This window comes from Delphinapterus leucas, chromosome 1, assembly GCF_059928025.1.
Source record: "Delphinapterus leucas isolate spDelLeu-1000000601 "Yukka" chromosome 1, BTC_Dleu_Yukka2, whole genome shotgun sequence".
Classification (NCBI taxonomy): domain Eukaryota; kingdom Metazoa; phylum Chordata; class Mammalia; order Artiodactyla; family Monodontidae; genus Delphinapterus; species Delphinapterus leucas.
This window is the reverse complement of record NC_143129.1, coordinates 46,770,048-46,781,741: the sequence shown is the minus strand read 5'-3', so window position 1 is coordinate 46,781,741 and position 11,694 is coordinate 46,770,048. Positions and strand designations below refer to the sequence as shown.

Genomic DNA, 11,694 nt, shown 5'->3' with positions numbered 1-11,694 from the left:
GGCGCCCGGAGGCCCCGGAGCCGGGAGCCAGGAGCCGGACTCCGCGCCTTCCACGCGCTGCGGGGCGTGCTCGGCCGCTGGGACGCCGAAGCCGGAAACTTGGAGCTAGGATTCTGGGGGCTCCCGACTCCAGGCTGCGCACTGAAAGTTGGGCCAAACAGTGGCGTCTGTTACAGCAGTTCCTTGATTAGGTACAGAGTTGACACAGCCAACATTCCAGCACCTAGGAAGAGAGATTTACAACCTAGGACCCCAACTTTATTAATTCACTTTTACTTTTGGCTGATTTTTTTTCTTCCCAGTTGTGTTTAAATTTCGAGTCCCCAAAGGACTTTTGCAGAGGGTAGGGCACAAGACATGCACTGAAATAATTATAGCTAACATTTGTGCAAGGATTTCTTCAAATACTTTTTGAGGGCCTCCGTGTACCAGGTCACTGGAGGCACATCGCTGAACAAGACAGATCCACGCCCCATGGAGCTTACATTCTATGGGCGAAATAGACAAACACGATACATAAGTAGTATGTTAGATGGTGATGAATGCTAGGGAGAAAAATAAAGTGGGCAAAGGGATAGGGAGCATTGGGAGTTGCAATCTTAAATAGGCTGACCAGGGAAGGCCCCAATGAGAAGGCAGTATTTGTATGAACATCTACAGGAGGTGCGGGAGGTAACCTGGGGGAGGACAATCCCTGCAAAGGGAAAACTGCTTAAATGCTGAGGAAGGATAGTTCCCGACTTGTTGGAGGAACAGCAAGGAGGGAAGAGGGGTAGGAGGGGAGGTCAAGGACTGAAGCAGAGAGCTACTGTTATAATCCAGGTGAGAGATGATGATGGATTGGCCCCAGGTGGTAGCAAGGGACGTGGTGAGAAGTGGGTGGATCACGGATTTGTTCTGAAGGTGTAGCTGGCAGGATTTGCTGACAGACAAGACATGGGGTCTGAGAGACAGAGAGGAACCAAGGATGACCCTGAGGGTTTTGGCCTGGGCAGCTGGAAGGATGGGGTCCCCCTGATTGCCCTTCCCTACTTGAACCCAGCTTCATTTTTCCAAATGAATCAGTAAGTTATCTGCAAGGAAAACAGAAACTAATCTAAGTAAAACAGAAAGGCTGTAATGCAGGGAGTTGGTTACATAGGTGATGCAAGAGGCTGAGAAGCAACCCCGAGGGAGCCCAGAGATTAGCAAAGCAGGAAGATTGGCAACATCCTGGTGTTTTTAGAGTTTAGGAGCCTGGGTCACCTAACCGAAGCTACAACCACCAAAAAACCTTTGCATCAGGGGCCAGAGCTATGGAAGGGAAGCTGCCAGGGGCAGAGAGCAAGGGAAGGAAAAACCCTGGCTTCCCCCTTGCCCAGATCCCCTCCAGTCTCCGAGCAGTGCTTCGACTGAACCCAGTGGAAACCCAGCCTTCAGGGCCAGTCCCGGGAACCGAGAGCTGATCAGGAGAGGCGAGAATGGGATCTGAGAGCAAACAAGCCCAGGATCAGCACAACCCAGTCTCCAGGATCTGGCCTCTGCCTGCCCCTCTGACTCTGTCTCCTAAGTGCCCCTCCATCGGTCCCCTCCAGCCACATTGCCTTCTGCTTGGGTCCCAGCCTGGGCCTCTGTACTGTACCGGTGCCCTCTTCCTGGGGTGCAGGTCGTCATGACCCTCTTGTCACTCAGGTCTCAACTCACAAGTAACTAACATCTTGAGGTCTCTCTTGACTCCCCACAGTCAGCACCTCCCTCCACAGCTGCCCTATCACGTGGTCTCTTTTCCTTCCTTTAGAGCTCTTGTCACCGTGTGAAATTATTTTGTTCGTTTATTTACTAAACTACTCGTTGAGTACCAGTAACTGCCAGGCGCTGTTGGAGGCACTGGGATATAGCAATGAACAAGACACATAAGCAGCCTGCCTTCACGGACCTTATATTCTAGTGCAGGGAGACTGAAAATGAAAGTCAGAAGGTGGTACACGCTAGGGAGAAATATAAAGCAGTATAGGGGCACGAGCTGGCAATGGGGTTTGCAGTTTTAACAGGGTGCTTCAGAGGAGGCATTGCTGATAAGGTGATGTTGCGAGAAAGACCTGTAGATGGTGAGGAAGTGAGTGGCCTACAGCTGCATCACTGCAATCTCTGCTTCTGTCATCACAGGGCATTCACCCTGTGTGTCTACCTTCCTATCGTCTTCCATCTTCCTGTAAATTCACAGGTTATAACAGACGAAGGGATCACCTTGCTTAGTGTGACCTCAACTAATGACATCTGCCACAATTCTATTTCCAAGGAAGGTCACATTCTGAGGTACCAGGGGTTGGGACTTCAACATATCTTTTTGGGGAACGCAATTCAACCCATAACGGGAATCCTTAGGATATAGATGGTAATTCAAGCCATGAGACTAGAGGAGGCCACTTTATTAGTCCCTAGGGAGTGAGTAGAAAGATCAGAGACCTGGCTTGAGGAAGGCGACCCTGTAGAGTTGAGGGGATGAGGAGAAACCAGCAAAGGAGACTGGAGAAGGAGCAGCAAGTGACGTGGGAAGCAAAGTGGGACCATGTGGTATCCTGAAGCCAGGGGAGGAAAGTGTACAAGGAAGAGGGAGGATGACCTGAGTCCAGTGCTGATAGAGCAAGAGGAGGATAGGGAAATGGCCATCTGATTTGACAACGCAGAGGTCATTTGTAACCTTAATAAGCACCGTTTCAGTGGAGTGGAGAACATAAAAGCCTGATTGGTGTGTGCTCATGTGGAAATGGGAGGAGAGGACTTGGGGACAGCAAGTACAGAAAATTCTATTAACGTATTCAAGGTCTGTTTCTCGACTCTAGCATGGAAGAGTCACAAGAGCAAGGACCTTGGAGCACCCTATTCATGTCTATATCCCAGTGCCTGGCACACTGTATTTGTTAAACCATGTCAGATATTGTATTTGTCAGTATCTCCTTCAAATGTGGGAGCCCATAATTTTCCAGTTTGCTCATACCAACAAAGAGTAGAGAGAAATGATAGGGCTGGACTAGATTTCTCTGGTTCCTTCTAGTTCTAAATTTCTATGATTGTGTGACTTGTTCTATCAACCTCCCTTGTAGTAAAGCAGTAAGTAATTCAATGAGTTGTTTGTTGTTGTTTATTTGTTTGGGTAAGCAACTGTTAACTGAAATGGATGCAATAAGTGTTCCATTCATAAATTTAACAAACATTTGCTGAATGCCTACAATGTGTTAGGTGCTATATATATTGTCCCATTTCATAGATGTGAGAGCAGAGGGTCTGGGCTGGGGTAGGGTGGTCAGAAGAGGTGGTGGAGGCCTCCCAGTACTAACACTCTGAAGGTCCAGGCTGCTCTGATGTGGCTGGTGCTCCTATGGTTGCCACTGAGGAGGGAAGAGGCCCTGAGTGCAGGGGTTTGCAGAGTTGCAGCTGCCTGGAACACAGAGCAGCATTCACCAAGGCATAGGCAACCTCTATCTGCTTCACTACTAAACAGCCCAGGGCAGCCACATAGAACAGCTGTTCAGGCAACAGGAAGAGGGGATGATGTGGGTCCGCCCTGCCACAGGGCAAACACCCAATTTTCCACCACATTCAGGGCAGGAGGCTTTTGCTACTGTGAACAGCACCTTTGGGTTTTGCTGCAGGACCTGTTTTGGCTCAAATAAGGACCCGTGAAGCAGGGCAGGGTTTAGCAGTTGCATTCTAAGGTGAACAGAGGATGGCTCAGAGTATTACAAGACCTGTGGGAGAAGGACAGAGCCAGGACAAGAATCTAGAGGTCCTGACTCCAAGTGTCTGCCCCAGGAATAATGGAAAGAACTTGGATTTTGTCGTCTGTTCCTGGATTAAATAATCTTCACTTGTTTATGGCCTTCTCCCCATCCCTTCTGAAACAAGGTACCTCAGTTTCCTCACCTGTAAAACAGAGAGAAAAATGTACTCTTTACAGGGTTCCTCGCAGGATGAAAGGCATAATGGGCATGAACGTGCTTATAACTATGGTTATAACCTACAAGGCCAAGCTTCCTCTTTCAATTATAGATTAGGATCTCCTACCTGTCTGACTTGGCCCCCTTGTTCCACTCTCCACTCATTTTCTCCGTCCTTCCCCCTCCAATAAAGAGAGGAAGTAAGAGAAGAGGAAAGCACGTGCGTCTAACGTGCGGGTTAAGCCTGGCTCTGGGTAACTCAAAGGCTTCGCTACTCCGGGAATGCTGAGTGGGGCCCTCACGCCCAGAACTACATTTCCCAGCAACCCTTTCGCGGATCCAGCGGCGGCGGAGGCGAGGCGCATGCGCCGAGTGCGCCCCGCCTTGTCTCGAAGCCGCTCCTGCGGACCGGTTTCGCCTCGGAGAGCCGGCAGGTCTCGGCGCTGCAGCCGCGGTGCTCGCCTAGCTGCTTCCCGGGGATCGCAGCGGGCTCAGGTTTGCCTTAGGTCCGGTCAGTGCCATGATCCGCCAGGAGCTCTCCACATCCTACCAAGAGGTACAAGGCAGGGGCGGGGGGCGAAAGCAAATTTTCCTGTGAGGCAGAGCGGGTCCCGGGGGTCCGGGCGGCTGGGCTGTGGGGGGCGTTCGGGCGGGCAGAGCCCGCCTCCGAGTAGCGGTGAGTGCTTCGGCGGAGGGGTCCCCGCGTGCTGAGCTGCAGCGGGGCAGGAAGGAAGCGGGACGCCGAGCCTCCTCCGGATGCTGCTTTCGCTTGGCAGAAGGATGGAGCCGGGGCCCCGGAGTCTCGACCCTTAACCATCAGGTGAATGATTAAAGCCTCGTCCGACCCAGGCAGCAGCGCTGTCCGCCGGGCGGATCCCCCCCCGCCCCCCACGCCGAGATTCTTTGCAACAAGTGGAAGCACCCGCGCCTTGCTCCCAGCTGGGCAGAGGCGCGGTGGGCATCAGCCCCCTCCACGCCCAAGGCCTCGTGGCCCCTGCAGCTGCTAACGATAGCGATAATTACAGCTCGTTTTGATGGCCAACCAACTTTGAAAATGTGCTCTCACCGACAGAGCTGCTTCTCGCCCCGTTCCGTTTCTCTCTCCACTTTCACCTCCTCCCACGACTGTAACTCTAACTTTCCAGTTCTTTGTCTCATTCTTGTCTGTGCTGCGCTGCAGGCTGCGGTTCCAGCTCTTCCCTCAGACCAGCTCCTCCTGCTGACTCTTACTGACACTAGTGAACTGCTCTCCTTCTCCTCCTCTAGGGTCCCAAACCTTGGTCATTTCTAGTTCTCTTCCCTCCCTTGTGTCCCTCACCGTGCTCCCCTCCCTGGCAAGTTCAGGCAGTTCCATATCCTCAATCCTCAGGTTTGTGACCCCAAGTCTGCTCTAACCAACTCTCCCTTCGGTGTCTCCCATGCTGGGCCCTGCCTTGATCTCCGAGCATTCCTTTTTACATACACCTGATGCTGCCGTTGGTCTACCCAGAACAGTCCAAACTTCTTACAAGCTTTCACAGCCCTGCAGCCGTGTCTTCTGTTACCTTCGTCATCTTCTCACCCACCTACGTTCTGGCGGCACTGGAAAGTCACCGATTAAAAACGTGCTCCTGCTATGCCTATGCTCACACCATTTCTTCTTCTTTACCCCCTTCTCAAACTCCTTTGGTTAAAATTCCCCCCATTGTGCAAGGAGGGATCTCAAATCTCACATGCTCCATAGGGGTCTCACTTCCCAGACGAGTCTATCATCCTGCCAGTCCTTCTCATGTGAACTGCTGCTGTCTTGATCAATACTGATCAATATTGATGTATATTTCTCCCTTTGTAAATGATACTGTGTGGAGTATATAAAGCAGATGCCTTAGCCCCGTAGTAGAAGGGGAAGCCAAGTTAAAGACAGATGAGATTTGCCTGAGGCTTGCCATTTTGTAGTGTGGGATCTAGGCTAGAATCTGACTTTGGGACAAATTTCTGTATTTCTCCTACCATTTCGTTTGTCCAAAAGGAGCCTGATGGATTTTAACCAGTGCTGTGGATTCTGTGGCCCCTAGATTCTGTACCCGAGGCAGTGGGGGAATCCTGGGAAATGAGTTGTGTCTTTCCTCGACTCTGAAAGTTTTCAGGTTTGTAGGGAATAGAGCATAGTGGGTAGATACTAGGACTTTTAAGTCAAAAAGCCCGCATTCCTATCCTGCCTCGCCTCTTGCCATTTGTGTGACTTTTGTCAAGTTACTTAACTTCTCTGAGCCTCAAGTTTCTTCGTCTGCAAAATGAAGGTAATGATAGTCCCTATCTCACAGGGCTCTGAGGATTAGATGAGTTGGTCTGTGAAAGTGCTCAGCTCAGTGCCTGGCAGTCGTGACCCCTCAGTGAATGCTAGTTCTTATTAGCAGGGTGTGGGCAGCTCCTGCTTCTGGGGAGCTTTGGGGTCCTGGTTTACAGGACCATGTCCCTCACCATTCACACGCAACCTGCATTATCTCCTTACCTAGCAGGGCTCCTAAAATGTTTATTAAAATATAGGCAGTTATCCTGCTTGCAGGGGTAAGGCCAAGGGTGGATTCAGTTTCCGTTGGTGGGAGACACTGGAAGGACCCCTCCCCTTACTTTCGTTAGTGGCCCGTTCTGAAGTCCCTGTCTCTCACCTTCTTCAGAAGAAGGAGGCCTCCTGAATCTTTTGTATGGGTCATTCTGAGAGTGGACCTAGCTCTGAGTTAGGTTTCTTTGCTGGGGGGAGATTTTGGCTTTGCAGGATGGGGCATTTGAGAATTTGGCCAGGGCCGGGCAAGGAGGTGGGTTTATTATGGCTGCAGGTAGTCAGCAGGGGAACTGGGTTAGGAGTGTGTTAGGGTTAGGCTGAACCTGTGCGAGGCTTGGATCAGAGAACGCTGGGCCTTCCCAGAACTAACATCCTCCTTGCCCTTTGGCCAGCAAAAGGGAAAGAGCCCTGGGGACCTCTTGATCTGTGTTCCTTCCCACTGTGGGCCTGTGTTTCATGGTGTCTTCTTTCACGTGTTGGTTTTCTTTTCTTTTGGGCTTTAGGGCTTTAAACTAGAGGCTTTACCTGATTCTAAAGGGGAGGAGCAATAAAGACGCAGATGTAGAGAATGGATTTGAGGACACGGGGAGGGGGAAGGGTAAGTTGGGGTGAAGTGAGAGAGGGGCATGGACATATATACACTACCAAATGTAAAATAGATCGCTCGTGGGAAGCAGCCGCATAGCACAGGGAGATCAGCTCGGTGCTTTGTGACCACCTAGAGGGGTGGGATAGGGAGGGTGGGAGGGAGACGCAAGAGGGAGGAGATATGGGGATATATGTATACATATGGCTGATTCACTTTGTTATATAGCAGAAATTAACACAACAATGTAAAGCAATTATACGCCAATAAAGATGTTAAAAATAAATAAAGGGCAGGAGCAGAGGCATGGAGAAGGAGATGGAAGAATATTAGATACATAAGAGCTTTGTTGTAACTCAAGTTTCTTAGAGGTGAATTTTTAATGATGTCCTGCGACCTTAAGTGTTGACCCTGTGAGCCTAAGAAAATACCTGGGAAGTCTATCCCCTCCCTCACCTCCCAATCCAGTGATAGGTCCTCCTCTAAACTCTGGTCTTGGTGTTTCTTGCTTTTCTCCTTAATGCTGTGGAACCTTGTTGGTTATCATTGTATCATCTTCGCCATTTGACAGGTGAGAACGCTGATGAAGTGAGGTGGAGGTTGCTTGCTATTAGGCTGCTAATTAGCACCTGTCTCTGGATGGTCTGCCCTCCCCACTTTGTTCTGCCATTTGCAGCCTGAGTTGGTGGACTTTAGCTCTGACACCAACTTCTGTTCCCTCTGCTCCCTCAGCAGACTCTAAGCTTGCATTTCCTCCTTCTTTGGGAAGTGATTAAGAGCATGGGTTTTGGAACTAGACTAACTTGGATTTTGCTCTTTGCTCTGTGGCCATGGAAAGTATTGTGGGTTGAATTGTCTTCCTCAAAAAGGTATGTTGAAGTCCTAACCCCCAGCACCTCAGAAAGTGACCTTATTTGGAAATAGGGTCATTGCAGATGTATTTAGTTAAGACGCAGTCATGCTGAAGTAGAATGGGCCCTAACCCAGTACGAATGATGTCCTTATAAGAAGATTGACCATGTGGAGACACAGAGACTCTGTGTGAAGATGGAGGCAGAGATCGGAGATGGGATGCATCTACAAGCAAGGAACACCAAGGGTTGCTGGCCATTATCTGGAGCTGGAAGAGAGGCATGGAAAAGGTTCTCCCTCACAGCCCTTGGAAGGAACCAACCTTGCCATCACCTTGATTTCAGCTTTCTAGTCTCCCTAACTGTGAGGGAATAAATTCCCGTTATTTTAAGCCACCCAGTTTGTGGTGCTTTGTTACCGCAGCCTGGGAAACTAACACATTGAAGTTATTTGAACTTTCTGAGCTTCAGTGTGTTAATCTGTAGAATTGGTATAACATACCCTATATCATGTGATTTCTTTTTTTTTTTTTCATGACAGTTAAGTGAGAAACAGCTTCTGCTTTCTTATTCTAGTCCAGAAAAGCAAAGCTGATGTAGCTGACTTCCTTGCCCTCTTTGTTTCTCCCTTTAGCTGAGTGAGGAGTTGGATCAGGTGGTTGAGAACTCAGAGCAGGCGGACGAGCGGGAAAAGGAGGCGGTCAAAGTCCAGGGTCCAGGGATCTTACCAGGTAAGTGGGTTCAGCGCTGGGGGTGGAAGTGCCGGCAAATGGTGCTGAGCCACTGCCGCAGCTGGAGGCCCCAGTCCAGGCTCCTCGCCAGCTGGGGACCTGTGTCAGAGGCACAGCCCCTGCCTGGTGTCGGATCTCAAGTATTGCCCTCGTTTTAGAGCTATACATATTTAACCAGCCTTGGGACAGAGGATGTGTCCAAGCCGGCATCTGCTCTTTTCTGTCCTCTAGTTTGAGCCAGATCCTGAGGCCAGGCCATTGGATACAATGACAAGAACTTTGGGTCTCTGTTTTTTTGTTGCTTTTTCCCAGGGACGCTGTCAGCAGTTGAGCCTCTAATACCTGGGTCGCTTCCCAGGGCACTGGGCGATTATCTGATAGGCCTCATCCCTGGACATCGGGCCTCTCCAGTTTTGTCGCCCAGCTGGGTGGTCCTGTCAGTAAGGTGGCATCTTGTAGAGCCTTGCAGGAATGTTTGATACTGTCAACCACTTCTTCATCCCGGATACACTCTGCTCCCTTAGCTTCCATGATGTGACACTTTACTTCTCAGGTCACTCCTTCCAGCCTCCTTTGCAGTCACCCTCCAGCTCTTGGGTGTTAAATGTTTCTCAGAGGCCTCCTTCTCTCAGTCTCTGGCAGGTGACCTCACTCAGGCCCTCTCCCCTGCTTTAGTCACTGTTGGCTCACACGTGACTGCCGTGGTTATATCTCTGGCCCAGAGGTTACCTGTTCTCATATCCTGTGTATCCAGATTCCCAGATGGTGGCTCTGCCAGGATGTCCCAAAGGTCCCCTGAACTCCACACGTCCAGAATTGACCTCATGGCCTCCCCACTGCCAGCTTCGCCCTCTTCCAGTGTCTCCTGTTTCCAGGAATGGTACCATCACCACCCAGTTGAACCCGAAAGTCATTTATTTTTCCTTCCTTCCCTACTTCCCCTTTTTCACTGCCCCTCAGCCATGCTGGCCTTCTTTTACTTTGGGCCTCCTTCCCACCCCTGGGCCTTTTTGTAGTTTTATTCCTCTGCCTGGAATTTTCTTCCGTCTGTCACCTTGTTAATGCGTAATCATCCTTCAGCTCTCAGCTCATTCATTTTTTCCCTGCGAAGCCTTCTCTGACCTCCTGGCTAGATCACCTCCCCCGTCACTCGTAGCCTACACATCTCTCCCTTGCAGCTGTTGCTGATGGAATGGTATATGTGTTTGCCTGACTGTTTGATTAATGTCTGTGTGTTCTACTAGACCGTAAACTCCACCAGGGTGGAGACAGTCCCTTTTGCTCCCCATTCAGCCCTGGCCATGCAATAAGGATTCATTGAGTGAATGAATGAGTGAGTGAGTGAATGAATGGAGTCCCAGCCTGACTCCAGCTTCTTGGGTGGATTGAGGGAGGTGGGCTTCTGCTCCTCTGGGTTCCCATATTTGTAGGGGAGGGGAATGGGATAGGAAATTCTGTGATTGTGCCTAATCCTTAGAGAGGACTTTGTAGAAGGAAGGAGGCAGGAAGGGCAGCTAATGTTTACTGACTGCCAGGCTCTGTCATCCCCATTGCCCATTTAATTCTCATAACAACCCTGGGAGGCGGTCATCCTCATGATTCCAGATGAGGCCCTGAGGCTCAGAGAGGCTAAGTGAAGTGTGGGAAGATCACGTAGCTGGTCAACAGACAGACTGGATCAAGCTCTGTCTGACCCCAGACTCTTTCTACTGCACCCGTGATTTTTAAAAAATATCTTAAGCATCCTTCTATTAAAGCCTAATGTGTAAAAGGTCGTAGCCTGACTACCCTCACTCTGACTCTAGGCATTGCCTCTGAAGCCCTCAGGTCCCAGGGAGAACTGTTCAAAAGCCCTGTATGTTAGTTTCTATTGTGTGTGTAACAGGTTACTACAAACTTAGTGACTTAAACAGCTCAGGTTTATTATCTGAGAGTCCTGGAGATCAGAAGTCCAAAATGGGTCTCACTGGGCTAAAATTAAGGTGTCGGCAGGCGAATTCCTATCTGGAGTCTCCATGAAAAAACCCATTTTAGTGCCTTTTCCAGCTTCTCGAGGCTGCCTGCCTTCCTTGGGTCATGTCTCTCCTTCCATCTTCAGGTCTTTCTCACATCTCCTCGTTCTGCCTCCCTCTTCCATGTTTAAAGAGCCCTTGTGAGTACATTGGGCCCATCCAGATAATCCAGAATAGTTTCCCTGTTTTAAGGTTGGATGATTAGCAACTCTGATCCCATCTTTGCCGTGTAACTTGACATATTTATAGGCTCCAAGATTTAGGACGTGGACATCTCTCGTGGGCCATTATTCTGCCTACTGCACCCTGCACTGCTCTCTTGCCCCCCGTCAGAAGAGAATAGATGGTGACAGCAGGAAGAGGAGGGAGGCCAGACTTGGAAAGATGGAGTTTCCTGTTGTGTTTCCTTTTATAGATAAATGCCAGGCAAATTAGGAAGTGGCCGTGATGACCTTCGACCTTGGCAGCCTCTCTTTTGCCTCAGGTTCCTGGGGCCTCAAAGCCTGCGATCAGTCAGGGCAGGCAGCCAGACCTCAGGCAGAGCAAATTTTGGGTAGTTCCTTTGGCTGGCAAAGAGCCTTCCCTGCTTTTGGGGAAACTCTCCTGGGCGCATCTCCTGTTTAGACCGTAGACAATCCAGTGCACAGAAGCCCCTTTGGCTCGTCTCAGTAGTGACTTAGCCCGAATTTGATGACCTGGTATACAACTTTCAGAGCTCATTTCCTGCCTCTGAGTCCCCTAAGAATAATAAAAATAATGGTTAATGACAGCAGCCACCAATGATTAGGTGCTTTCCTCTACTAGGCCTGGGTAGGGCTTTTTCTATATACTTTATCCCATAATCTTCCCAGCCACCCTCTGAGGGAGGCGGTTAGTCCTAGTTTATAGACAGAAACCTGGGGCACAGAGAGGTTAAGTACTGTGCTCAGAGTTAAAGAGTAGCAGGGCTCAAATTGAACTCAGGGCTGTCTCTGAACGTGTTCTGACTCTGGCTCAGTTGTTCCTGGATGAGATGCTTTCTTGTTCCAAAATCCTCCCCTTCCTCCACCAGAGTC

At 50.0% G+C, this 11,694-nt stretch overlaps 1 protein-coding gene across 2 annotated transcripts in view; it reads left to right on the top strand.

Moving 5' to 3' along the window:
- Positions 1–4,124: 4,124 nt before the first annotated feature.
- PACC1 (proton activated chloride channel 1) overlaps positions 4,125–11,694 on the top strand; it is a 44,925-nt gene continuing 37,355 nt past the window's right edge. Inside the window, exons 1-2 of one of the 2 annotated variants that reach the window (XM_089909530.1) lie at positions 4,125–4,473; positions 8,531–8,627. In XM_089909530.1, the coding sequence (XP_089765656.1) occupies positions 4,438–4,473; positions 8,531–8,627 (133 nt within the window). In that variant the 5' untranslated portion in view covers positions 4,125–4,437. The remainder of the gene's footprint in view (positions 4,474–8,530; positions 8,628–11,694) is intronic. The other variant, XM_022593432.3, reaches the window with a different exon arrangement.